The sequence below is a fragment of the Theropithecus gelada genome, chromosome 3, assembly GCF_003255815.1.
Source record: "Theropithecus gelada isolate Dixy chromosome 3, Tgel_1.0, whole genome shotgun sequence".
Classification (NCBI taxonomy): Eukaryota; Metazoa; Chordata; class Mammalia; order Primates; family Cercopithecidae; genus Theropithecus; species Theropithecus gelada.
This window is the reverse complement of record NC_037670.1, coordinates 51,426,251-51,453,495: the sequence shown is the minus strand read 5'-3', so window position 1 is coordinate 51,453,495 and position 27,245 is coordinate 51,426,251. Positions and strand designations below refer to the sequence as shown.

The window sequence follows — 27,245 nt, the reverse complement described above, 5'->3', positions numbered from 1 at the left end:
GTTTCCCGGGAGGAGGGCGCCCTCAGGTCTCCAGGGGCAGGGTCGGCTGGGCCGTGGGGAGGCTGGGGCCGGGGGCAGAGTCCAGGTGCGGGGGGCAGCGCCGGGGCGCAGATCCGAGGCGCCAGGGGCCAGCTGGGGGCGAGAGTTCGTTTCGTGGGCGGGGTAGCTCCATTGCCCACGCTTTCTGGGCTGTCGAGTGGGTTCTGGCCCCCGAGACCGGCCTGTGCCATTTTCCCGGGAGACCCCTTAAGCCAGGTGAAGACAGCGACTCACGGTCAGCCGTCAGTGCCTCCTGGCTGGTCAGCACGCTTTGGTGCTGCAGAAGCTGGAAGCTTTGGCCTTGGAGCTATGGGGTAGTAACTTTTATTTATTTATTTAAATCGGAAAAACATAGAGACCGGGCTTGGTGGCCCACACCTGTCATCCCAGCACTGTGGGAGTCTGAGGCAGGAGGATCCTTTGAGCCTAGGAGTTCGAGACCAGCCTAACCAATATAGTGAGATGCCATCTCTAAAAAAAGTTTTTAAAAATTAAAAAAAAAAATTAGTCCAGGCATGGTGGTGCATACCTGTAGTCCCAGCTACTCAGGAGGCTGAGGTGGAAGGTTCACTTGAGACCCAGAGGTTATGGCAGCAATCAGCTGTGATTGTGCCACTGCACTCCAGCCTGGGTGATGGCGAAAAAGAAAAAAAAAGAAAAATGGCTGGGTGAGGTGGTTCACGCCTGTAATCCCAGCACTTTGGGAGGCCAAAGTGGGAGGATCGCCCGAGGTCAGGAGTTTGAGACCAGCTTGGCCAACATGGTGAAACCCCATCTCTCCTGAAAATAGAAAAATTAGCCGGAAGTGGTGGCACACACCTGTAGTCCCAGCTACTCAGGAGGCTGAGGTGGGAGGTTCACTTGAGCCCCAGAGGTTGTGGCTACAGTCAGCTGTGATCGTGCCACTGCACTCCAGCCTGGGTAATAGCAAAACCCTGTCTCTAAAAAAACAAAAAGAAAAAAGAAAAATGGCCGTGTGCAGTGGCTCACACCTGTAATCCCAGCACTTTGGGAGGCCAATGCGGGCGGATCACCTGAGGTCAGAAGTTTGAGACCAGCCTGGCCAACGTGGTGAAACCCATGTATACTGAAAATACAAAAATTAGCTGGACGTGGTAGCAGGTGCACGCCTGTAATTCCAGCTACTTGAGAGGCTGAGGCAGGAGAATTGCTTGAACCTGGGAGTCAGAGGTTGCAGTGAGCCACCACTGCACTCCAGCCTGGGGGCCAGAGTGAGACTCTGTCTCAAAAAAAGAAAAAACGACATAGAACTTACTTGGTAAGGTTGTTCTCAGAGTTAAATGAGGGGAGGTGTGTATAGCTTCCTGCTTAGCTATTGTGGGCTGTGAACAAATTGTGACAGCATAGCTTGTCCAGAGAGTGTTGGAAATTGTCCTTCAATGATTCACACAGGTTTAGTTCAATTTTATGTTAAGACATGTAGGTGAGAGGGTTGTTTGAGCCCAGGAGTTCCAGTCTGCGTTGAGCCGTGACCTCACCACTGCACTCCAGCCTGGGCTATAGAGACCCTGTCTCAAAAAAAAAAAAAAAAAGGAAGGAAAAGAAATATGACAGGCCAGTCCCCCCGTATTATTGCCAAAGCCCTGAACTAGGTAACTAAGGCAAGGATCTGTCCTTAGGAGGTTTTCTTGCAGTCTCTCAGAACTCAATGAACATTTTTGCCACATGAGAAAAGAATATTACTTTAATTAATTAATTTACATATTTACTTATTTTTTGAGACAGAGTCTTGCTCTGTCACCCAGGCTGGAGTGCAGTGGCGCAATCTCGGCTCACTGCAACCTCTGCCTCCTGGGTTCAGGTGATTCTCCTGCCTCAGCCTCCCGAGTAGCTGAGTTTACAGGCACGTGCCACCACGCCCGGCTAATTTTTGCATTTTGGTAGAGACGGGGTTTCACCATGTTGGCCATGGTTGGCCAGGCTGGTCTCGAACTCCTGACCTCAGGGGATCCACCTGCCTTGGTCTCCAAGAGTGCTGGAATTACAGGTGTGGGCCACCATACCCGGCCCCCTAATCTCTTTTTATAAGGACATCAGTGCTATTGGAATAGGGTCTACCCATATGACCTTGTTTTAACTTGGTCACCTCTTTCAGGTGTGTGGGTGTATTTGGGTCCTGTCTCCCAATACACCCATATTCTGAGGTACCAAGGGTTAGGACATCAACACATGAATTTTGTGGGGACACAGTTTGGCCTGTGATGCCTGCTTTTCGGCTGTGTAGCCTTGTCAGTTCACCTCCCCTCCTGGGCCTTGGTGCCCCATCTCTAGAAATGAATGAGTTGATCCGAGGGCCCCCCCAGCTGGTGGCCTGCCATTCTGTGTGATGCCAACCTGCCTTCTCCTCTTCTCTCCCACCAGGTACTTGAAGCTGGTGTGTGCTTCCTTTCAGCGCCAAGGGTTCCATACTGCTGGGAGTCGCTGCAAGAATCGGACAGGCGCTGAGCACCTGTGGCTGACTCGGCATCTCAGGGACCCGTTTGTGAAGGCTGCGAAGGTGGCGAGCTACCGGTGTCGAAGCGCCTTCAAGCTCCTGGAAGTGAACGAGAGGCACCAGATTCTGCGACCTGGCCTTCGGGTATTAGACTGCGGAGCAGCTCCTGGGGCCTGGAGTCAGGTGGCGGTGCAGAAGGTCAATGCCGCAGGCACAGGTGGGGCCTCTGCACTGCTGTTGGCACCTTCTGGCTACCCTGAGGTTGAGTGGGCATAGGCAAGCTGCCTCTGCCAGTGGATGCAAGATGCTGGAGCCCTTTTCTAAGGCGTGTGCTTCTGAGTGGGTGGTTTAGTAGGGGTGATGATAAAAATAGGATGCTGCCATTTTCAAAATGAAAGACAAAGTAGAAAGGTGTGGTGAAAATGGAAATCACCTTGCATGAGACCGCCCGGATGTACCAGCACCAGCACGGTGGTGTGCATCCTTCCAGGCTTGTGTTTGCATAGATCCCTCACATTTTCAAAAGCGATGTTGTTCCATACTCTTCTTGCTAATTTGCAGCCTTACTGGAGCTATTTTTGCTTAATAATACATACATACATATATACATACATACATAGATACATATATATTTTTGTTTTGTTTTGTTTTTGTTTTTCCCCACCCTAGAGGGAATCTTCCTCTGTTGCCCAGACTGGAGTGCAATGGTGTGATCTCAGTTCACTGCAACCTCCGCCTCCCGAGTTCAAGCGATTCTCCGGCCTCAGCCTCCTGAGTAGCTGGGATTACAGGTGCCTGCCACCACACCTGGCTAATTTTTTGTTTTTGTTTTTTTAAGTAGAGACAAAGATTTCACCATGTTGGCCAGGCTGATCTCAAACTCTTGACCTCAGGTGATCCGCCCACCTTGGCCTCCCAAAGTGCTGGGATTACAGATGTGAGCCACGGCGCCCAGCTACTCGTGATGTATTGACATCTCTTCCCAACAGCCCAGCTAAATTTCCAAGTCCCGTAAGCCCTGGAGCTTCCTGGTGGCCCCACTGGGGCTGCTCCCTCCAGGACCTAGAAGAGGCTTCATGGCCAGGGCTATGGATTCGCCACCCTGGGTGAAGCTGAGACGCAGTTTTCAATCTGTTTTATATCTTAGGGTTTTGAGTAAGATTTTCTGTATAGAAAGGTTCCCCTGAATAATGAGATCAGCCAGCTGCCCATACGACGGAAGACACCGTCATCATTGCGAAAGTTTCATCCTGTTCCATGTAGTGCTTGCACCATAGGCTCTTTAGCCAGCTCCCTCACCGTGGGCGTCAAGCTTACTTTTGGCTTTTTGCTGGGATGCGTGTGCTGTGGAGAATATCCTTGCCGTTTATGTTTCCTGCTGTAAAGCCAGGGTAGCTGCATGCACTGGCATTTGAACAGGGTGAGACAGTCCACCCAGAGCTCTCCCAAATCTCTCCCAAATACCTTAGAGTAGGGACACTGGTCTCCATTTATTGGTGAGAAAACTGAGGCTCAGGGTTTCATGACTTGTTGAAAGTGCAGACCTGGAATGCTGGTACATCTGCCCCACTGCTGGTTTGCGGTAGGTTTGCCGTGAACTCTCAGTGTCTACCTGCATCCGCTTGGGTGGCCCCTGCCCAGACTTAGGCTGGGATATGCCTCTTCTGGCTTTTGAACAGCCCTTTTTTTTTTTTTTGAGATGGAGTCTCACTCTGTTGCTCAGGCTGGAGCGCAGTGGCGCCATCTCGGCTCACTGTAATCTCCACCTCCTGGGTTTAAGTGATTTCCAGCTAATTTTTGTATTTTTAGTAGAGACGGGGTTTAGCCATGTTGGCCAGGCTGGTCTCGAACTCCAGACCTCAGGTGATCCTCCTGTCTCTGCCTCCCAGCATTCTCGAGGTGCTTCCTGGTGCGTCCATCGTGGTCGGCCTGAACAGCCTTTTTATTGTTTTTCAGCTCAGCATTTATTGACTAAATAAGTGGATTTGTGTTGGAAATGTCAGTTCCTTTTCTCATTGCTGAGCTTATCACTGTGGAGTCCTCCTAGTAACTGATTTCAGTGGTTTCTGTTCCCCTAAGTGCTCCTCAGATGAAGCAGGAGAGTGGCTCAGCGTGCCTTGTAGGAAGAAGTGACAGAAGGATACAGCGTGAGCGTGATCTGCCTGGGCTTGTCCTCCTGGAAGTCACAAGCATGCAGCCAAAGCTGTTTGCCTTCGGTGGAAATTTCCCAAGGTTGTAACATATTGGATATTATAGGAGCGAAAGCTCAGGAGCATAAAGTGAGGCATGAGGCCGGGCGCGGGGGCTCGTGCCTGTAACCCCAGCACTTTGGGAGACTGAGGTGGGAGCATCACCCGAGGTCAGGAGTTCGAGACCAGCTTGGGCAATGTGGTGAAACCCCGTCTCTACAAAAAATTAGCCAGGCGTGGTGGCATGTGCCTGTGGTCCCAGCTACTTGGGAGGCTGAGGTGGGAGGGGTCGCTTGAGACTGGGGAAGTCGAGGCTGCAGTGAGCTGAGGCCATGCAGTGGAGTGAGACCCTGTCTCTCTCTCTCACGCACACACACAAAAGGATAACTTGCTGATATTTGAGTAACACCAGTTGTAAAACTAAAAAGGTGCCATTGTGTCACCTTAACCTAAAACAAGACTTGTTTCCTATAACTGATGTCAGCGTCTGCCTCCCCCTCTTCTCACTCTGTACCTACATTCAAAGCCCCTCTCACAAGCCCAACACCCCCATCTCCCCAGCAGTCCCCTCCACTGAGGAGAGCCGTAGTTCTGTTGAGAAGTGTCGGAGTTGATAAGCTAAGGGTAGAGTCACAGATGTTCTTGTTCAGTCTGCTTAACAGAAAGGCTGTTCCAACGGTAGGGGGCGAGGAAGAGACCATGTTTCATTCCTAGTTTAAACATTGGAAGTCCAGGTATTTTGAAGATTACCTCATTTTTCAAAGGTAAAACCCCTCAATCTTCAGCCCAGGAAAATGGGACGCCTCATGCCTCATTTTTTTTTTTTTTGAGACGGAGTCTCGCTCTGTCACCCAGGCTGGAGTGCAGTGGCTAGATCTCAGCTCACTGCAAGCTCCGCCTCCCGGGTTCACGCCATTCTGCTGCCTCAGCCTCTTCTGAGCTGGGACTACAGGCGCCTGCCACCTCGCCCGGCTAGTTTTTTGTATTTTTTAGTAGAGATGGGGTTTCACCATGTTAGCCAGGATGGTCTTGATCTCCTGACCTCGTGATCCGCCCGCCTCGGCCTCCCAAAGTGCTGGGATTACACACTTGAGCCACCGCGCCCAGCCTCATGCCTCATTTTAGCTGGGTCTCCTGAGTAGCTGAGACTACAGCTAATTTTTTTTTTTTTTTTTTTGTGACAGAGTGTCGCTCTGTCACCCAGGCTGGAGTGCAGTGGCCGGATCTCAGCTCACTGCAAGCTCCGCCTCCCGGGTTCACGCCATTCTCCTGCCTCAGCCTCCGGCCTGTAGTCCCAATTTTTATATTTTTTTGTAGAGACAGGATCTTGCTATGTTGCCCAGGCTGGACTAGAACTCCTGGGCTCTAGCAGTTCTCCTCAGCCTCCCAAAGTGCTGAGATTTTAGGTGTGAGCCACCGCACCTAGCTGGTGTCAGTTTTTGTACATTATTTTGTATGTGTTCATTTTCCTCATCTCTTGACTTATTTCTAGTAGTTTCTACATTGGAAGCAATTGGATTAAGGTGGAGAAGGAGAACAGATTTATTGATTTAATCCAGAGGCACTTTATGCACTAGTATATTATTTTCTTTTTCTTTTTTTTTTTTTTTGAGATGGAGTCTTGCTCTGTTGCTGAGGCTGGAGTGTAGTGCTCTTGAGATGAAGCAAGAGCATGCCTTGTAGGAGAAAGTGACAGAAGGAGAGAGCGTGAACGTGATCTTGGCTCACTGCAACCTCCGCCTCCTGGGTTCAAGAGATTCTCCTGTCTCAGCCTCCCGACTAGCTGGGATTACAGGCATGTGCCACCACACCTGCCTGAGTTTTGTAGTTTTAGTGGAGACAGCATTTCCCCATGCTGGCCAGGCTGGTCTCGAACTCCTGACCTCAGGTGATCCATCTGTGTCAGCCTCCCAGAGTGCTGGGATTATAGTTGTGAGCCACTGCGACCGGCCTATTTTCTATTTTAGTTTATCAAAAAGAGCACTCAGAGATAAGAACCCTTTCACAGAGAGTGAGCCTTGGGTGGTGAAATGATACCAGATTTGGAATCAGAAGTCCTGGCGCTTGGCACAGGTCTGCCCATGGCTGAGGATGACTCTAGGACAGTTACTTCCTGTCTGGGCCTCAGCTTCTCAGATGTTAAGGCCCACGACCTCCCCCACCACGTGTCTTTATAGGATGTATAGATAGAAAAGGCCTGTGTTTACCTATTTGCACATTAGCTCTTTGCATTGGTCTTGACATTTTACTTTTATTTTATCATTTTGTTGCATGTACTATATTTTTGTGAAAACATTCAGGGTGTAAATAAATAACACATTCACCATTTCTTCCATAGATCCCAGCTCTCCTGTTGGCTTCGTGCTTGGGGTAGATCTTCTTCACATATTCCCCCTGGAAGGAGCAACTTTTCTGTGCCCTGCTGATGTGACTGACCCGAGAACCTCACAGAGAATCCTCGAGGTGCTTCCTGGTGGGAGAGCAGATGTGATTCTGAGCGACATGGCGCCCAATGCCACAGGGTTCCGGGACCTCGATCATGACAGGCTCATCAGCCTGTGCCTGACCCTTCTCAGCATGACCCCAGACATCCTGCAACCTCGGGGAACATTCCTTTGTAAAACCTGGGCTGGAAGTCAAAGCCATCGGTTACAGAGGAGACTGACAGAGGAATTCCAGAATGTAAGGATCATCAAACCTGAAGCCAGCAGGAAAGAGTCATCAGAAGTGTACTTCTTGGCCACACAGTACCAGGGAAGGAAGGGCGCTGTGAAGCAGTGAGGATTTCTTGTGCCATTTTCATAATGGTCATTAGCTTCTTTTAAGCTCGAAACGTAGCCTGAGCTCCTTCCGGAAGAGTTCCTGGGAGATCTGAGCTGATTTTGGAGATGGAACAGGACAAGTGGGGAGTCTCTTTCTTTTTTTTTTTTTTTTTTTTTTGAGACGGAGTCTCGCTCTGTCTCCCAGGCTGGAGTGTAGTGGTGCGATCTCCACTCACTGCAAGCTCCGCCTCCCGGGTTCATGCCATTCTCCTGCCTCAGCCTCCCGTGTGGCTGGGACTACAGGCGCCTGCCACCGCGCCCGGCTGATTTTTGTATTTTTAGTATTTGGGGTTTCACCATGTTAGTCAGGATGGTCTCGATCTCCTGACCTCGTGATCCGCCCATCTCGGCCTCCCAAAGTGCTGGGATTACAGGCGTGAGCCACCGCGCCCGGCTGGGAGTCTCTTTCTTTCTCTCTGTCTTTTTAACCAAAAAGAGATGACAAAACTAAGTTCAAGGGCCATGGAAAATGAAAAAGTCCTCTATATTGACTTGTGAAGAGAAAGTTATCAAGAGAAAGAGGTGAGGATGGAAGGATGAAGAGAGACAGACTGTGGGAAGAATCAGAAGGAATCCGCTGAGGCAGGATGGGTGTGCCCATGTGTGCCTTGACGGGACTTCATCTTACAGACTGTTAAACTGTCACACAGAAACAGGCTTTCCACTGCTCCTCCCAGAGCACCATGCACAGGTTTCCAGTTCTTAGTGTGGCTATTTAAAGTAGAAAATCTGGGGGCTGGGTGAGGCCACTCACACCTATAATCCCAGAAGGCTGAGGCTGGGGGATTCTTGAAGTCAGAAGTTCAAGACCAACCTGGGCAACATAGCAACACCCACTGTCTCTACAAAAATGAAAAAACAAAAAACCAAACCAAAAGAAAAATCTGAAATTTCCATCTGGGGATTAAATTCTTTCTTTCTGGTGAGTAATCTAGAGATTCATGCATTCTTCAAGCAGCAGAAGTTCCCAGAGCGATTAGGGAAGACGTATGGTCTGAATTTACGCATGCGCTGGGTGTGCTTTGGTTTTCGCTGGAAATTTGTATCTGTGTCTGGGCTCCCAAGAACATAAAGGTAATTGCCAAAGCAAGCAGTGATGTGGTGTGTTTATTTTCTTTTACTCTTCTAGGAACTCGATGCAGCTTTATATTTAATAAAATAGAGGTTGCATTATTGTAAGGGACTTTCATGCTTTTAAGTTTTGTTTTTTTAAAACTGGCTTCCTCAAAGCCATTTCCTGGAGGTGTACTCATCCCTCAAGAAGTGTGTTGACTGTAACTATGATTCAATTCCAAGCACCAGTGCGGTAAGTCTGGAAACCCAGGAATCGCCATCAGGGATCTGGGGCTTGGTCCAGCTCCCCAAAGGAAACTGCAGGTCAGATGTTTTGACTTGTTTTTTTTTTTGAAACGGAGTCTCGCTCTGTCGTCCAGGCTGGAGTGCCTTGAAACGGCTCACTGTAAGCTCCACCTCCCGGGGTTCACGCCATTCTGCCTCAGTCTCCTGAGTACATGGGACTACAGGCACCCACCACCAAGCCCGGCTAATTTTTTTTTTTTTGTATTTTTAGTAGAGACGGGGTTTCACCGTGTTAGTCAAGAAGGTCTCGATCTCCTGACCTCGTGATCCACCCACCTCGGCCTGCCAAAGTGCTGGGATTACAGGCGTGAGGCACGGCGCCCGGCCGCCAGATGTTTTGGCTTTTCATTTTATTTCTGGTTGCAGTCAGGTAGTTAAGTCCAGGGACTCTCTTGCCCTACTCCACCTCTTTCTCATTCCATTTCATTTCCGGGGCACACAACTTGGAAGTCTTTTTCTCTGGAAGAAGAAAAATTCAATGTAGACCCTTAGGAACAGCATCTTCTTAGAGGGAAGCCAGGGACTGGGCAGAGGTGGGAAGAAGAGAGGAGGCACACTCTTCTCAGGAAGGCTCCAAATTGAAGGATAGACGAAGGTTATCGTAATAATAGTGGGGCCTGACCTCACCCCGTTGGATTTTGTGCCTTGGCTTGCAGAGCATTAGGAGGTAGCCTAGTAGCACAAATTGCATTTCTAGTGGGCCCAGATAAAAGCAAAATAACGGATTGATTCAAGCTGATACTGAGTAGCACAATTTTGGGAAGAGTCAACAGTGCAAGTTTGTTGCAGGAGGCTGCCATGGGCGCGGCTATTCCACACATTACGGCGCGAGGCGAAAGCCTTAGTGGAAGCGCGTCCTGCGCGGGGTCGGGGACCCCGACTGCGCCTTGGCCCGGCGTTCGGTTCCGAGTCCTTTCCGTGTGTAGTCTCCCGGGGGTGGCGGCTCTGGGTGCGGGCACGGAGGCCCCAGGACCAGCTGCTGCGAAGACTCGGTTCTTTACGGCCCGGTTCCCACCCAGGTCTCGCGAGAGCGCAGGCGCAAGTGTCGCGATAAGTGGGCGCGGGCGGAGCGGAGGGAGATCCGAGCGGCGGCGGCAAGTGGCTGCGGGCGACTGAGGTGAGCGGCCCGGCTTGCGCGGGCGGCGGGGTTCTTAGGTCCTGGGGTCCCGGGGGTCCCGGGGGTGACAAGGGCGGGGCCGAGGGCCCGGACCGGGTGTGCCCGCCAGGGTGGGGCACAAGGATCCTGGACCCCGTGCCTCAGGACCGCGCGCCAGCCCCGTCTCCCATGGGCGCGCTCTCTTCTCTGTGCTCTCCCCTCCTCTCCCCACTCCCCTGTCCCCACTCCGCTGTCCCCACGCCCCACTTCGGGCTGTGCTGGGTACAGCGGGCCCCTCGCCTGGGTCTCCGCAGCCGTCCCTTGTGCCAGGCCGGGCGGCCGAGGGGCGCGTGCTCGTGGCCCTAGCCCCGGGGTCCGGGTGCCCCCCGTGGGGGTCCCCGTGCCCGCCGTCGGGGTCTCCGGGCTAGGGTGCCAGCGCGCCGAGGAAGGGGCCTGAGCTGGCGCCTGGTGGAGAAGTCGGGGCTGCAGGGGCTCTTGGCATCCTGGTGGCTCGCGCGGGCCCGCTCTCAGGAAGGGGGCGTGTGGGCCCGGTTTCCCCTCGGGGATGGCAGGGGTCGCCCTGGTCTCTTCTGGGCAATGGAGGAATTGGGCTGTGGAGCCTCCCTGCAGGCGGTCCTGTCTCTGCGGGGCTCGCAGCCTGGGGAGCTCAGGTTTCTGCTTGCAGCAGGCCGAGGTTCTTGTTCAATGGAAACTCAGAAACTGTGCAGCTGCAGGAGTTCTACCTTTTGGTTGTTAAACGCCCTTGGCTGTTCCCCTCGTTAGGGCTGGTGGGCCGGCCTGCCGTGAGACCATCGTCAGCGCAGGTGTTAGGGGTGCAAAGTTCTTTGCTGCTGCTTGTCTTCAGCCTTCCAACGCCAGACAGACCCAAGTTCCCAATCTCAGTTCTGTAACTTTTTGAAGCTTCAGTTTCATCATCTCTAGAATCTGTGTAAAAAGACCTGATTCACCACCCTGTTAAGATTGAGCTTACAGATGTAGTGCTGGTCAACCTGCGGCCGCATTCCCATTATCTAGCAGTGGAAGACTTGAGGGATATTGACCCCATTCCCCACAACTTTGCAAGTAGATTTCACTGTCATGAGTTGACAGATGAGGAAACTGAAGTTCAAGAAGTCTCCGTGCTCGGAAATGTCAGATACCTTTCTTTCCGGTACCTAGTTGAAAATAGTAGTAGTACTTATTAATGTCACTAGAAATAAACAATGAAAATTAGCACAGCTGTGATGATCATCTTTACTGTCACTGTTGCATGCCTCATTTCTGATTCCCAGAGGCCAGACTTTTTAAAAAATTAATTATTATTATTTTTTGAAACGGTGTCTTGCTCTGTTGTCCAGGCTGGAGTGCAGTGGTGCGATCTCAGCTCACTGCATGCAACCTCTGCCTCCTAGGTTCAAGCAATTCTCCTGTCCCAGCCTCCGAAGTAGCTGGGATTACAGGTGCATACCACCACATCCGGCTTTAATAGAGACAGGGTTTCACCATGTTGGCCAGGCTGGTCTCGAACTCCTAACCTCAGGTCATCTGCCCGTCTTGGCCTTGCAAAGTGCTGGGATTACAGGCATGAGCCACAGTGCCTGGCCTTAATTAATTAATTAATATTTATTTATTTTGAGGCACAGTCTTACTCTGTTACCCAATCTGGAGTGCAGTAGTGCGGTCTCAGCTCACTGCAACTTCCACCTCCCAGGTGCAAGCGTTTCTTGTGCCACAGCCTCCTGAATAGCTGGGATTACAGGCGCGCACCACCACACCCGGCTAGTGTTTGTATTTTATTAGAGATAGGATTTTGCCATGTTGGCCAATCTGGTCTTGAACTCCTGACCTCAAGTGATCTGCCTGCCTCCACCTCCCAAAGTGCTGGGATTACAGGCGTGAGCCATCCCACCTGGGCAGGAGGCCAGACTTTTTTGTGAGTGCTCCTGGTAGTTAGTTTCAGGCATCAGCTGACTGGATTCAGGAATTTCTAGAAACCTGGGAAAGCATCATTTTTGTTTCTGGGTGTGCCTGTGAGGGTGTTTCCAGAGGTGATGAGCTTGGGAGTCTGAGTGGACCAGGTGCTGAAGATCCACCCCCCAGTGTTGGGGGCACCATCCAAGAGCCTGGGGCCTGGAGAGGACAAAAACAGAAAAGGTGAATGTGTCCATCTGCCTGCGGGAGCTGGGATACACCCTTCTTCTCCTCTCCTCAACAGCAGCACTCCAAGCTCACCGGCCTTTGGTCTCCAGGACTCGTTCCAGCAGCTCCTCGAACTGAGAATTACACCATCGGTCCTCCTGGCTCTGAGGCCTTCAGACTTGGACTGTGTCACACTGCCAGGCTTCTAGGGCTCCAACTTACAGACGGCCTGTTGTGGGACAGTCTCCCTAATCGTGTGAGTCTGTTTCCCTAATAATGCCCCTCTCGTGTGTCTGTCTCTGTCCTGTTGGCTCTGTCTCTCTGGAGAACCCTCTTACAGTGCTGTGGGAGGACGTGCCACCTGAGTGCTGAGCCCCGCCTCTTGGGCGCCAGCTGTCCGTCTGTGTGCAGCTGAGACTCAGTCGGTGGCTCGGTGGCGGGGATTTGGTGGCATGCTTTCTTGCTTCCATTTTTTGTCTGGTAAATTGGCAGCATGGCTCCCAGTTGCCTTTGAAGAATGTGGTTACAGACACTGGTGTATTATGGGCTCCAATGAGCGTTAGGGGAGTGGGGATGTCCAGAGGCCCCGCTGACTGCACAGCTGATGGCACGTAGAAAGGCTGGCCCTGACCAGTCCTTTGTCTGTTCCCAGAAGGAAAGCAACCATGGAAGACCTGGGGGAAAACACCACGGTTTTATCCACCCTGAGATCTTTGAACAACTTCATCTCTCAGCGGGTGGAGGGAGGATCTGGACTGGATATTTCCACCTCGGCCCCAGGTTCTCTGCAGATGCAGTACCAGCAGAGCATGCAGGTGAGTGGCATGTGCCTGGGTGGGAGTCTTCTCTGGGGAGACCCCTGGGCTCAGGCAGGGCCTGTTCAAGTCTTCTGTAGTTGAGGTGGGTCAGTATTAGCTCAGCCTAGAGACCAGCTGCTCATCTTCCAGGCCTCACTGTGGCCACTCCTCGTTTTGGGGCAGTCGCTGGAGGCTAGTTGGGGCCCTGAGCCATCCTGGCTCGAAGGCCTGCCTTGTTAGCACCCTGAGTGGGCCTGGCGCTCAGCATTGCATTCACACAAGTGCACCCACAGACCCTGGTGACAGGATCGGAAAGCCAGTTCGTTCATCTAATTGAGGACAGAACCCAAACTGCCTGGGAGTGTGAGCAGCAGGACCGTCGGGAAGGCTGTGTCGGAAACACAGTGCGGGAGTGCCCGGCAGCCCAGAGACAAAGCCACAGCCGTGAGCAGAAGGACGGGATGTTTTGTGGTCTCAGGCTGTAGAGGGCCATTTTCAGATTTTGGGGTGATTTTTACGGATTTCTTCTATAAAATAGTTGTATTTGGTTTTGTTACAAGTTCTTGGGGGATTGCTCACTGTAGACACAACTGCAGAGGACTCAGGTCTCCTGAAGGACTTCAGGATCCAAAGAGTGATGGGCCCAGCCCCACGTGGGGCTGGGATAACGGGGCCCCCGAGTGGTGGGGAGTGGAGTGCTGGGGAGTGCTGGCAAGGAGTGTCTCCAGCCTTGCCTGGGCCCTGTGGCTGCACAGGCTCCTCTAGACCCCTCTGCCTGGACCCTCTTTCCCAGTCCCTGCTGCAGGCCCCAGAGCCATTCTGTAGTCCTGTGCCCGTTAGAGGAGGCTCTGGCTTCCTGCGCTCTCAGAGCCCAGATGAGGCCCTGCTGCATTTGGTAAAGCTGTGTGTGTGTGCATTTGTTTTGTTGCATAATTGAATTAATATGTGTTTATTAGAATGCTAGCTTGTGGCTGGATGTGGTGGCTCACGCCTGTAATCCCAGCAGTTTGGGAGGCCGAGATGGGCGGATCACGAGGTCAGGAGATCGAGACCATCCTGGCTAACACGGTGAAACCCTGTCTCTACTAAAAATACAAAAAATTAACCGGGCGTGGCACCTGTAGTCCCAGCTGCTCGGGAGGCTGAGGCAGGAGAATGGTGTGAACCCGGGAGGCGGAGCTTACAGTGAGCCGAGATCGCGCCACTGCACTCCAGCCTGGGCGACAAAGCGAGACCCCGTCTCAAAAAAGAAAAAAAAAAAAAGAATGCTGGCTGCTAGCTTGCTTACTGCCGTTTCTTCATGAGGATGGTTTTGTATTCTGAGATTAGGTCACATATATATGTGTGTGTATGTATATATGTGATATGTATACGTAAATGCTCTTTTATGAAATTATGAAGGTAATAGATGGTTGTTGTTTTTATCACTGGCAAAATTAGAAGTTGCCAACTCTGAACTGGTTGCGGCGGCTCACGCCTAGAATCCCAGCACTTTGGGAGCCTGAGGTGGGTGGATCACTTGAGGTCAGGAATTTGAGACCAGCCTGACCAACTTGGTGAAACCCCATCTCTACTAAAAATACAAAAATTAGGCGGGTGCGTACACCTGTCATCTCACCTACTCGGGAGGCTGAGGCAGGAGAATCGCTTGACACCAGGAGGCAGAGGTTGCAGTGAGCTGAGATCACGCCACTGCCCTCCAGCCTGGATGACAGAGTTGGCAACTCTGGTCTGAAATGCTGTAATTTCCTTGATGCAAATGTCTGGGACCTCTCGGCCTATCTGTCAAAGCTTTGGGATTCTAGTCTGTCTTGGACCTGAGAGGCCCCTAGTGCTCACTGTTAAGGGCCTCTCGGTGAGGGGATCAGTGATGGGGTGCGGTAGTCAGAGCGAGGTGGCGAGCAGAGTGATGTCGGTGAGCGCAGCCTTGGTCCCTGGCCCCTGTCACATCCCATTTCTGGACTTTGTTGTGGTTCTTTCTCTCCTGCTGAGCCGCCGGCATGGCAGAGAGGGCCTGGAGTCCATGGCAGGCCGGGGGAATGTGTGCTGTCTGGTTTATCACACATCTGTGTTGATTTAATGTAAGGGCAAGCTTTCAGTTGCTGTCTTTCAGTTGTAGTTAGCTCCAGGCAGAGGTGGCACACGGATCAGGTGTGTCTGGGACTCCTGGTCCCTGCCGGTCGTGCCCCCTGCAGGTGGGGTGCCCACCCTTCTCGAGAGGCTCAGGTTTGACTGCAGACACAGAAGTGAGACCAGGAAGGCTGCTGAGTTTGAAGGGCAGTCTTAGGAATGCCCAAACAGCGGCAGCTGGGAATCGAGACACGGTAACATAGTAAGAAAGGAAGCGTGGGCTTGGGCCACCAGAGAACACAGGTGGGAGGACAGAGAAACTTCCCTCCCCCGTCCCGGGCTTTCCTAGCCTTGGCATGCTTGGCATTTGGGTTGGGTAATTCTTTTTTTCTCAGGACTTTCTTGTGCATTGTGGGCTGTTGAACAACATCCCTGGCCTCTACCCCCTGGATGCCAGCCAGCAGCACACACATATGACCACCCTTCTGTGACAGTCAGGTGTCTCCAGACAGTGCCAGATGTTCTCAGGGGCAAAACTGGCCCCCATTGGGAACCACCACTCTACTCTGGTGCTTATCAAACTTTCACGTGCATGTGAACGCCCTGAGAATGTGTTTAAAAAGAAGTTTCTTTTTTTCTTTTGGAGACAGGGTCTTACTCTGTCATCCAGGCTGGAGTGCAGTGGTATAATGTTGGCTCACTGCAGCCTCCGTCTCCTGGGTTCAAGTGATTCTCCCACCTCAGCCTCTGGAGTAGCTGAGATTACAGGTGCGTACCACCATGCCCGGCTAATTTTTGTAGTTTTGACTAGAGACAGGGTTTCACCATGTTGGCCAGGCTAGTCTCGAACGCCTGACCTCAAGTGATGTACCCACTTTGGCCCCCAAACTACTGGGATTACAGGCATGAGCCACCGTGCCTGGCCTAGATTTTTTTTTTTTCCAAGACGAACTCCTGCCCTATCACCCAGGCTGGAGTGCAGTGGTGTGATCTTGGCTCACTGCAACCTCCACCTCCTGGGTTCAAGCATTTCTCCTGCCTCAGCCTCCTGAGTAGCTGGGATTACAGGTGTGCACCACTACGCTGGCTAATTTTTGTATTTTTAGTAGAGACGGGGTTTCCCCATGTTAGCCAGACTGATCTCGAACTCCCGGCCTCAAGTGATCCACCCGACTTGGCCTCCTGAAGTACTGGGATTACAGGCGTGAGCCACTGCGCCCAACCTAAAGAGAAGATTCTGATTGAATAGATCTGGGGTGTAGCCTGAGACTCTGCATTTGTTAAGTGCTGAGAGATGCTGCACTGCAAGGCTCTGGGCTATATGAAGAGTTGGTGACTCTGCCTTTTCCTCCAGCTGAGCAGGTCGTACCCAAAGGCCGACTCTGGAACTGTTTGGCAAGTCTTCTGGGGCTCTGTGAGGCTCAGCTCACCTGTAATCACTAGCCCTGTGTGGTAGGCAGGCTTCTGAGAGGGCCCCCAGATTCCAGGCTCTAGTGCATACTCACCTTCCTACTGCCTCCCAGGTTTAAGTCGATACTGACTAGATATCATTGTGGGATTGTGCAAATGTAATTAAGTTCTCAGATCTGTTGACCTTGAGATAAGGAGATTACCTGGGTGGACTTGATCCACTCCCTGGGTGGGCTTGATCTGCTCACCAGAGCCCTTTAAGTCTCAGTCCAGACATCTGAGGCAGAGCAGTCAGAGACATGGCAGGAGCGGGATTTTACAAGGGAGATTGGACGTGGTTGATTTTGGAGAGGGAGAGGTCCATGTGGCAAGGGATGTGGGCAGCTCCTAGGAGTGGATGGCCATACTGGGCTGGCAGCTGGTCGGGAAGGAGACCTCATTCTCCATCCCTGTGAGCTTGTGAGAGGATGCTGAGCTCCACCTGAGAACACGTCCTGGTCGACTGCATTTTTAGCCTGGGAGACCCTGTTCAGAGAACGCAGCCACCTACGTCTGGACTTCTGACCCACAGAGCCATTGGCTGGTAAATAAATAGGTGGCATTCGAGGCCATTGCGTTCACTAATATGCTTAATGTCATCTCAAAAGACGTCTTCCTCTTCCTAAGCTTTTTCACCTTCCCACTGCCTGCCACTCCCCAGTTCCCCAGCCTGGGGCCCGGTAGCTGGGGCACATCAAGACTTAGCACAGGACCTGCGGGAATGGGTGCTCAGAGATGTGTCCGTTGCACTGAGTCACTCAACCTTGTTTGATGCAGTCACTGAGCATTCTGTTTTTCTTTGGGTATGTCCCTCTCAGCTGGAGGAAAGAGCAGAGCAGATCCGTTCGAAGTCTCACCTCATCCAGGTGGAGCGGGAGAAGATGCAGATGGAACTGAGTCACAAGAGGGCTCGAGTGGAGCTGGAGAGAGCGGCGAGCACCAGTGCCAGGAACTACGAGGTGGGTTCACGTGGGGCGAGGGTCAGCCCAGCCAGCCACTGAAGCAAGGGGACTGTGCACCGTACCTGCCAGGTCGTAAGAAATCAGATCCCAGTACCTGGGAGCAAGGGGGCTGTGCATGGTACCTGCCAGGCCGTAGGAAATCAGAACCCAGCTGACTGGAAGCCTGACATGCCCTGTGTCACGGTTGCCAGGACATTCCTTCTGAGGCCACGCATGCTGTGGGGCAGGTATTGGTTATGCTTGCTGTCCTAGAGGAGGATGGCATGAAATGGGAACACTTGCTGTGTCTGTTCAGTGAGGCTGCGGTGCTGGCACAGATTCCTTTGTTGGGTCTCCTGGTTTCCTCTTCCCTCTGGAAGAATTGGAATGCAGGTCTGACAGAAATGCCGAGTGGTGTAGGAGGGACAGGCTTAGGAGGTCACGGGGTGGAACAGGGTCCCGGACCATGCTGGGCCTTTGGGTTGGAGGGCCCTAGCGAAGGGTACTGGCCTCAGTGGTGGCTGTGTGTTGCTCCTGGCTCACCCAGGGCAGCAGGGAAAACACCCTGTCCTTGGGGAGGGAATTAGGTTTCCACTGAGTGTGCGAATTCCCTCTGCTCTGATGAATAGCGCTTTGCCAGGGTTTCGGTCAGTGCTGATCAGTTGTGGAAATGCTGCCAAGGTTCAGGCAGAGTATTGGGCGGGAAGTCTCCTTGGCCTGTGTGCCCTCTTTCGGCGGGTAGATGTCTAGCCCCTCCCTGGCATCGTGCGGTTTGTTCACACACTCTCCTAGGCCCTAGAAAAATAGCTCACGTCTTCCGGGGTGTGATGCTGGTTGGATTCCTTGCCCCTGGCCTGCAGATCCTGGCTGTGGTGCGTTGTGTGGGCTCAGTGAGCCTGAGGTGCCATGGGGTGGGGGCCACGGCCTCAGGCTTGGCTCCATTGCTGCTTTGAGAGCTGTTTTCCCTGAGAGGTGGGGCTTTTGCTCATGGCCTGGGTGGGTCCTAGGAGGGACAGTCCTGGAGGAATTGGTGGGAAGGGGAGGGAGAGGCCACAGGAATCTCCCTAACTATTGAGGTTCCCTTGTTAGGGGTGGAGAGGTGGCACCAGGTCATTAGTTTGGAGGCAGCGTGCTCATGGCATGGCTGTGGCTCTCAGGCAGGAGGAACGGAGTGTGCAGCTGTTGGAGTTCCTCTGGGGCTGAGAGTCCCTGAGGGCAGGGCCCACCTGACTCCGCCCAGGATCTCCATTGTGTGGCGCAGCTTATGGCATTTTATGGGTACTCAAAAATGTTGTATTGAGGGAGGAGTCATTGTAGGGTCTCCGGGGGCCCTTTCTTGGGGAAATCCAAGAATATAGGTGAGTGAGCTTACACTTGGGGCTCCTTGCTGAGCTCCAGCCACCTTCTAGCAGGACTTTCCTTCCTTGCCCACAGACACAGCTGCACAGGACCCCAGGAACAGTTGGAACCAGTAGTCTTCCAATTGTTCCTTGGAGTTCCACCTGGAAATACCTATTAGGGGTTGAGACCTAAGTGTCTGAAGTCGAGCGACCTGCTGGCTGCCCTGTCTGCACTAGGACTGGCAGTCCCGGGCCTGGTGCCCCATCTGGCTGTGATGGTGCTGAGCAGAGCCCCATGCCAACCCCAGCTCCTGTTCTGCATCACAGAAGAGTCTCTTGGTTGTTGTGAGGCAGCCCTTGCATCTCACAAGGGCTAGAGTCCCTCCGAGGTGCGGGTCAGCCTCTCTCAGAAGGCAGCCACCTCTGTCACACCTCTCCTGGGCTTTGGGCTGGAGTACCCCAGATGAGGACAGCACAAGCTCATACTCCTCCCTGGGCTCAGGGGGAGTGCTTGGAGCTTCCCGAGGAAGGCAGGGCAAGAGGGTCCCAGAGTGCTGGGCTCCATCAGCACTCACCGCCTTCACCTCCTGGGACTCTCGTACCTGGCAGTGAACTTGCAGGGCCTGCGGGTCATTAGAGTCAGGAGGTCTGAGCGTGCTTCTTGGTTATGTCCCATCCCAACCAGTGAGAGCCACGCAGCCTCCCCAAGGCCAGTCGGGGGGGTGGCTCTGGAGGTTTGTGTGAGATGGTGTGCATGTGTGGCAGATTTGAGCCCAGTGTAAACTGCTTCTGTCTGCAGCCTCCTGCTCACGCCACCTGTCTCTGCCCCCATCGGCTGCTCGCTGGGGGAGTGCCAGCTCATTTCAGTGCCGGCCAGAGTGAAGTTAGACAGGATTTGCTGGTGCTGTGAAAGCTCAGCTTCTCCCCAAGGTCAATGCTGAATTGTAGATTTCCCGTGCTCCCTCTCCCTGCAGAGGCAACTGCTGAGCAGACGGTGTGATGAATGTGTGTGTGATCTGTGCCAAGTGCCCGTCCTGGGAGCCCTGACTTTGCACAGTGCTCACTGTCAGGGCGCCTCAGCGGGGGCGCCGGCACTGGAGCTGGGTCCCAGGTTCCATCCTGGTTCTGCCGCTGACTTGGCTGATGCGTCCTGCTCGCCTCTTTTTTGCGCCTCGGCCTGTTCTGAGAGAGGCGTGGGGGTGAGGGCTCCCCGCTGACCCTCCCGTGGGTGGCACATGGCATCTGACTCTTGCTCTCTTGACAGCGCGAGGTTGACCGCAACCAGGAGCTCCTGACGCGCATCCGGCAGCTTCAGGAGCGGGAGGCTGGGGCGGAGGAGAAGATGCAGGAGCAGCTGGAGCGCAACAGGCAGTGTCAGCAGAACCTGGACGCTGCCAGCAAGAGGCTGCGTGAGAAAGAGGACAGCCTGGCCCAGGCCGGCGAGGTGAGCGGGGCCTCCGCTCCGCGGGGACTGCCCTCCTGGCACTGTTTTCCTGAGGAGAGGGAATGCATGCTCTTGTTCACCACTGCAGCGCCGCGCCTGTGTTTTTAATTGTGCTTCCCACACGGACAGCTGCGTTTTTTGCATAGTTGTAATCAGTAGAAGTATTAATTTTCCATTCTATAGTTCTCAATTAAAAAGTTGAGCACTTGGGCTGGGCGTGGTGGCTCATGTTTGTAATCCCAGCACTTTGGGAGGCCAAGGTGGGTGGATCACCTGAGGTCGGGAGTTGGAGACCAGCCTGGCCAACATGGTGAAACTCCATCTCTACTAAAAATACAAAAATTAGCTGGGCGTGGTGGTGGGCGCCTGTAGTCCCAGCCACTCGGGAGGCTGAGGCAGGAGAATCGCTTGCACCGGGGAGGTGGAGGTTGCAGTGAGCTAAGGTCACGCCATTCCACTCCAGCCTGGGCAACACAGTGAGACTCTGTCTGGGAAAAAAAAAAAAAGTTAAGCAGTTTTTTTGCATTTGTAATTATGAATTTTGAAGGCTGATGAATCCGTTTTTTGTCGTTTATGGACTTTTAGTGTGTTTGTGTTCACTTGTGTATCTATGCAGCCCTCGCTTCTGTTGACTTTGGACAGACCCCTAGGCCTGGGCTATAAGGTCCCCAGCGATGGCGGTCTCTGTAGCGGTTGTTCTCAGAGCCCCGGCTGAGGGCTCCAGTTTCCCTGCAGCCTTCCCTGTCGTGGATGGTGGTCTTTTCTGGAAATAGCTGTTGTTTTGTCAGGAGGCTTAAGTAGGCACGAATGGATTTGCATTTCTTTGACTATCCGCAAGGTCTACAGGCATCTGATGGTGTCGGGAGAATTGCCTCTGAACCGGAGCCTGTGTGAACCACAGTCCTGGTGAAGGTTGCTTGCATTTTAGAAACAGCCTGGATGTGGGCGCTGGTGGAAATTGGAATCTTCTGACCTCTCCTGTCCTTTTTCTGTGAAGATCAAGATTGCTGGTGCCAAGAGGAGACATGCAAATCTGCTGGCATAGGGGTGGGGGTGGGGTGGGCGTGCAGCAAGCGTCCTGGAGGGGTCCAGAAACTGGCCCTGCGTCCTTTCTGTGGGTGGTGCTGGGGAAGCGTGTTGAGGTTGTTCCCCCATCTGCTTCTGGAGGGAACGTTGGCAGGAAAGGAGGTGTGATTGGCCTCCAAGAAGCTGCTCTTGCCTTGCCCGTGCTCTGGGTTCCAGTTCCTGTGTGCTGGGCTGTGCTGGAGGTGGGTCAGACCCTGTCCCCGCTGCCTGTGGGCACCTGCAGTTCCATGGGGGAGGGTGAGTCGTGCCCAGCACTCCACGAGGGGCAGAGGAGTGGGAGACTGCAGGAGCCGCAGGGTGGTGCCCAGTGGGGTGGGGCCCCGTGAGGGGAAATCGCGCTGCTGCAGGCGCTGCTGCTTTGGCCTATCACGTCTAAGCTAGGGTGGCAGCTCCTCAGGGCAAACCCTCCTGCTCACTAGGCCTTGGCTGCCTTCTCCTGTCACAGGGCCCTGATTGTCAACCTCCTTACTCTGGAATTGTCTTATGCGCCTCTTCCTTGCCAACTGTCTGGCGTCCCCTACAACACAGGTGCCCCTGTGGGCAGGTGGGCTCGGCCCTGCATCCGGCCTGGTCCCGGCATCCGGTGTGTATTAGTTGAGTTCAGAAGACCTCTGGGAGGATGTGTTTATTGTTAGTATGTTTTTAATACCTTCTTTTTTGACTCCCAGGTTAATGCTTCACCATTGGGTGAAGTAAACTGTACCCGTTGTGGGCGTTCTGGGAGCACACCGCCCCCATGCGCGCCTTCCCAGAGCGTCGTGGGGTGGACGGCAGTGATAGGGTTCAGCGGGCTGAGCTGGCCACGGGTTCTCAGGAACAGGGAAATGAGTGCTGTGGCCTCCTTGTTTGCGGAGGGTGCCACCCAGTCAGGCCCACCCAGGTCGTTTGCTGTGTGAGTTTGCCATTGTCCTGCCCTGGGGGCATGGTCCCCAGAGCTGACATCACGCCCATATGTTTCCCTGTGTTAACTTACAGTGATGCTTCTCAGGGTCTGTCCGGCTTCTCACATTGGCTCGACCCACGTGCTCTTTCTCTGAGGACACCTAGGGTTTTCTGAGCTTTTCCAGAGGGTTAGGGTCCTCAGAAGGTTGCCTGGTGAGGGTGGTCAGGATGAAGCGTGGCGGTTCTGTCACGCGCGGGTTCCGTGCTGTCAGGCAGACCTGGTGTCCTGGAGGCTGCCAGAGAGGCTGTTGGCTTTGCCTCCCCAGGGGCGCTCCTACCTGTGCTATGCGCTCCCCTTCCAAGCGCACGGCCTCCCCAACAGCTACCGCCTAGCCCCCTGCACAACCTCCGTCTTTGTCCTGTTGGTTGGCCAGTGCCTTGCTGTTGTTCAAGGGCGATGTCATTAGCAAACAGCCGGCATAGTAGCATTGGGGTGGCTGGGGAGGGACGACAGGAGCCACTATTGGAGGGAAGACCAAAATGATGGTGTGGTGGGTATGTGGATGCCTGGTGGGACTTTGGGAGCATGCAGCACTGGCACAGAGACTGCCAGGTGCCAGGCCTGAGAGTCCAGGCCCATCTTGGCTGGTGAGGACTTTTGCTTCTGAAGCCGCCTTACCAAGCCTCCTTTCCAGGGGCCCTGGCTGGGGCCTGGGTCTCCTCAGTCAGCTCCTGCATGGCTCGTTGCAGGCTCTGGGCTGTGCTGCTCTGGAGCGCCAGGAGGAGGGTGGGCCTTGCGTGTGAGTGCCTGCCTGGACCCGCATCCTCCAGAAGGAGGTGACTCTGCCCCCTGGCCCTCTGCTCCTCTGCTCCCCTTGTCCCCCTCGCCCGCTTGCCGTCTGTCCCCCTACCCTCTGTCCCTCTGCCTGATGCCCCTCTGCCCCCTATTCCTCTGCCCCTCTGCCTCCTGCTTGGTTGTAGCATGTGGGTGGTGCCTGTCCGCTCTTCTCACCTCCATGTGCTCCTTCCATACATGGGCTCTACTCACTGAGTGGCTCTCTGGCCCCCTCTGCTTTTAGACCATCAGCGCACTCAAGGGGAGGATCTCGGAACTGCAGTGGAGCGTGATGGACCAGGAGATGCGGGTGAAGCGCCTGGAGTCGGAGAAGCAGGAGCTGCAGGAGCAGCTGGACTTGCAGCACAAGTGGGCGGGGCCAGGGTGTGGGGTCGGGGGTCGGGCCACGTGTGGGGGCGTGCACGCCACCTCTCTCTTGGTGGCTGGGTGGGTTGTGGATGCACTCCCAGGTGCTGTCCTAATTCACAGACAGTCAAGAGGGGCAGAGCTGAGGCCTCTGGAGCCAGGACCATGAGCCCAGAAAGTGTCCTGATGTTCCTGGAGCAAAATGGGGGCAGCAACTTCCTCCTCCTCCTTCTTAGAGAGGGTTCCTGCAGAGCTAGATTTTACTTTATTTTTTGTGACAAGGTCTCACTCTGTCGTCCAGCCTGGAGTGCAGTGGCACCCAGAGTAACTGGGACTGCAGGCATGTGCAGTACACCTGGCTGATTTTTTTTTTTTGAGATTGAGTCTCGCTCTGTCACGCACGCTGGAGTACAATGGCACCATCTTGGCTCACTGCAGCCTCCGCCTCCTGGGTTCAGTGATTCTCCTGCCTCAGCCACCGAGTAGCTGGGATTAATTTTGCACCTGGCTAATTTTAAAAAACGTTTTGTAGAGATGGCCATCTCGCTTTGTCACCCAGACTGGTCTTGAGCTCCTGGCCTCAAATGATCCTCCTGCCTCAGCCTCCTGGAGTGCTGGGATCCCAGGCTAAGCAACCGTGCCCTGCTGAGGGCTAGGTTCAGAGGGCAGCGCCATGTGCCTTGGCGGTAGAGGGGGCGCTGATGGGAAGGGGTGTCCAGGCACAGGGCTGGGCTCAGCCGAGGTACAGACCGGAGAGCCTTGTCTGGAGGTGTGGTCAGGAGACTGGGCATCTCCTTTAGACTTGGAACCTTCCCTCAGCAAATGCTGTTTTAGTAGAGTTCTAGTTTCGTAGTGGAGAGGAGAGGTCATTCCTGGGTGGGGCCCTGCCGCAGCTGCACCAGGGCTGGGAGTTGCTGCAGGCAGGTGAGAGCTGGGGGTGCCACTGCTGGAGAGGACCTTGCAGGTGGCCTGGGCTCACTATGCACCCTTCCGAATGAGCAGCCTGAGGCCGCAGAGACAGCCTGCAGGGGCTGGGGCCTGGGACCTTGGGGTACCCGTGCAGTGGAGTGTATGTGTCGGGGGTCTGTGCCGGAGGGGGGGGTCCTGAACTTGGGGTGGGAATGAATGTGCGTGGGTCTGTGCTGGGGTGGGTCTCAGGCTGAGGAGAATTGTTGGCCTTGCCACATGCCTGTTTCTGTATGTGATGTATTTTTCTTTCAATAGAAAATGGCAGGAAGCCAATCAGAAAATCCAGGAACTCCAGGCCAGCCAGGAAGCAAGAGCAGACCACGAGCAGCAGATTAAAGTGAGTCGCTCTGTGTCAGGGGCCTTGTGGACACCCTGTGGTGGCCTTGACTCGCCTGCTCCTGTTGGCCTTTCTGCGCTGGTGCCGAGCTCCGTGGGCCTCCTGTGAGGTTCGCTTCTGCCCTGTGTGCTGAGCACCGTGCTGGGCACCAGCGATGCCGTGGTGAATGAGGCAGATGCTTCTGCTCTCAGGGAGCGTGTATTTTAGAGGAGGGAGACTGACCACAAACACGAAGAGGAAATGTCCGTGTGTGTGATGACGTCAAGTGCTGATGAGTGTGCGAAGAAGATACAGGAATAGAGAGGTTGAGAAATCTGCCCACAGTTGCACAGCTGGAGCTGGGTCTCTCAGGGCGTCTGCCTCAAGCTCAGGCTGTGCCATTTCCCTGTGGAGGATGGGCCAGGGAGATGCTGACTCCGGATCCCTCTCCTGCCTCTTGTTGCCTGGAGAGCAGCCTCCAGACCCTGTGCTCTGGCCCCTGTGCACCCTCACCTCCACGCTTCACACCAGCTCTTCCTGGCTGCAGAGCTGACCGGCACCCCCAACCTAGCTTCTGCCGCGTCCCCTCCCAGTGGTGTTCCCTGGCCCCTCGCAGTCCTCAGCCCACCTCTCAGGATTGGCTGGCTGGCAAGGCGATGAACTGTGTTAGTGTTTGTCAAATGGCCGGCTGGTTTGGCTGTGGTTTCACACTCTGCCTGTTCAGTGACTTGCTGCTCACAGATGCCAGCTGTCTGTGTCCCAAGGGGCCTGGGTACCGTCCGCAGAAGCCTGTCCTCACTGACTGAAAGTTTGAGCCCTTACACATGTGCTACTAGAGTGTCAGAAGTGGGCTTGACATGGGAGGAGGGGGGTGTTTTCCCATGGAGTGCCATCCTGGACCAGACCTGAGATAGACTTTTGCTCCTGGAGAGCTCCCTGAGGCCAGGTGGGGAGCACAGCAGCTCTGCGGTGTGCGGTGTGCATGCCAGCTCCCAGTGTGCAGGGGGCTGGGAGGACGGTGCTGGGAAGAGCTGCCCTGGAGTGGATGCTGAGGCTCAGTATTGGAAGCAGCTTCCAGGCCTCTGGTGTAGCCCGGGAAGGCCTCCCACAGGGGAGTCCTGAGGCATGGAGGCTGCTGAGGACCTGGGAACAGTTTAGCGGAGGAACTTCGTGACCTCAGTGACTTTAATTTTTAATGGATGGTATTTTCTAGAGCAGTTTTAGGTTCACAGCAAAATGAGCAGAAGGTAAAGCTCATTTGTACCCCCTGCTCCACCCACCACCACACACACACAGCCTACCCTGGTAGAGTGGAGCATGTGTGACGGTGATGAACCTGCCCTGTGTACCCCCTGCTCCCCTGCCCCCCACACAGCCTCCCCTGGTAGAGTGGAACATGTGTGATGGTGATGAATCTGCCCTGTGTACCCCCTGCTCCCCACTCCACGCACACACAGCCTCCCTTAGTAGAGTGGAGCATGCGTGACGGTGGCGAACCTGCCCTGTGTACCGCCTGCTCCCCCCCACCCCAATGCACACACACACCCAGCCTCCCCGGTAGAGTGAAGCATGTGTGACAGTGATGAACCTGCCTGGACACATCAGTGTCATGCAGAGTCCACGGGTCCCGTGAGGGTCACTCTTGGAGTGGGACAGTGTATGGTTTGGGCAAATGTAAAATGTCCTATATTTGCCGTTAGAGTGTCACACAGAAAAGTTTTACTGCCTAAAAATCCTCTCTGCTCCCTCAGTCAATCCCTGCCTTTCCTTCTGAGCCCCTGACAACCCCCGCCTTTCCGAGAACGTCCTGTGGTTAGATCCTGCAGTGCGTGTAGCTGTTGCACACCGGCTTGTTTCTCTTAGCCGTGTGTGTGTGATTTTCTCCAGGTCTCTTCGTGGCTCATTTTCCTCTTCTCTGTCCCTGGCCTCCATCAGGATCTGGAGCAGAAGCTGTCCCTGCAAGAGCAGGACGCTGCGATTGTGAAGAACATGAAGTCAGAGCTGGTGCGGCTCCCTAGGCTGGAACGGGAGCTGAAGCAGCTGCGGGAGGAGAGCACGCACCTGCGGTGAGGGGTCGCGGGGGATGGGGCAGCCGCCTTGAGTGAGTCTGGGTTTGTGCGCATGGAGCCCACCGTGCAGACGCTGTAGGGGCAGGGCTCCCGGGCTCTTGGCCTTCTCCCTAGGGTGTGTGGCTATTTGAGTGACTCTTTGTGGCACTGCCAGGGAGATGAGAGAGACCAACGGGCTGCTCCAGGAAGAGCTGGAAGGGCTGCAGAGGAAGCTGGGGCGCCAGGAGAAGATGCAGGAGACGCTGGTTGGCCTGGAGCTGGAGAACGAGGTGAGGGCCTGTGTGGTGTGCGGTTCCTGTGGGTGTCCTCTGCCCTGTCTGGAGGAGCCTCGGTATTGTGGTCACACCGACAGCTGCTCGCCTACAAGATGGAGGCTGCTGTGATGGGGTGGGAGGCAGAATCGTGGTCCCCAGAGAGTTCCCTGCCTCATCCCCAGAGCCTGTGAACACAGCACCTTCTATGGCAGGGCGAATGAGGTCACTGGTCTGCTGGCCCACGGCGGGGACGGGCTCCTGGGCCATCCTGGCGGCTCAGAGTGACGTGAGACGGACTTGGCAGCTCTTGCTGGGTGTGGAGATGGAG

At 54.3% G+C, this 27,245-nt stretch overlaps 2 protein-coding genes across 5 annotated transcripts in view; both read left to right on the top strand.

Moving 5' to 3' along the window:
- The first annotated feature begins 699 nt into the window (after positions 1 to 699).
- MRM2 (mitochondrial rRNA methyltransferase 2) lies at positions 700 to 7,617 on the top strand. Its single transcript, XM_025378822.1, has 3 exons — positions 700 to 707; positions 2,422 to 2,711; positions 7,022 to 7,617. Exons 1-3 carry the CDS (start codon positions 700 to 702, stop codon positions 7,462 to 7,464), a joined length of 741 nt encoding a protein of 246 aa, XP_025234607.1. The 3' UTR covers positions 7,465 to 7,617.
- A 2,288-nt stretch (positions 7,618 to 9,905) lies between these two features.
- Positions 9,906 to 27,245, top strand: part of MAD1L1 (mitotic arrest deficient 1 like 1) — a 414,534-nt gene continuing 397,194 nt past the window's right edge. The window contains exons 1-9 of one of the 4 annotated variants that reach the window (XM_025378817.1): positions 9,906 to 9,981; positions 12,179 to 12,355; positions 12,755 to 12,914; positions 17,234 to 17,374; positions 19,961 to 20,140; positions 23,188 to 23,312; positions 24,534 to 24,615; positions 26,530 to 26,660; positions 26,818 to 26,932. In XM_025378817.1, the coding sequence (XP_025234602.1) occupies positions 12,765 to 12,914; positions 17,234 to 17,374; positions 19,961 to 20,140; positions 23,188 to 23,312; positions 24,534 to 24,615; positions 26,530 to 26,660; positions 26,818 to 26,932 (924 nt within the window). In that variant the 5' untranslated portion in view covers positions 9,906 to 9,981; positions 12,179 to 12,355; positions 12,755 to 12,764. Of the gene's footprint in view, positions 9,982 to 12,175; positions 12,356 to 12,754; positions 12,915 to 17,233; positions 17,375 to 19,960; positions 20,141 to 21,671; positions 21,810 to 23,187; positions 23,313 to 24,533; positions 24,616 to 26,529; positions 26,661 to 26,817; positions 26,933 to 27,245 lie in introns of all 4 variants that reach the window. The other 3 variants (XM_025378816.1, XM_025378818.1, XM_025378819.1) reach the window with 3 other exon arrangements.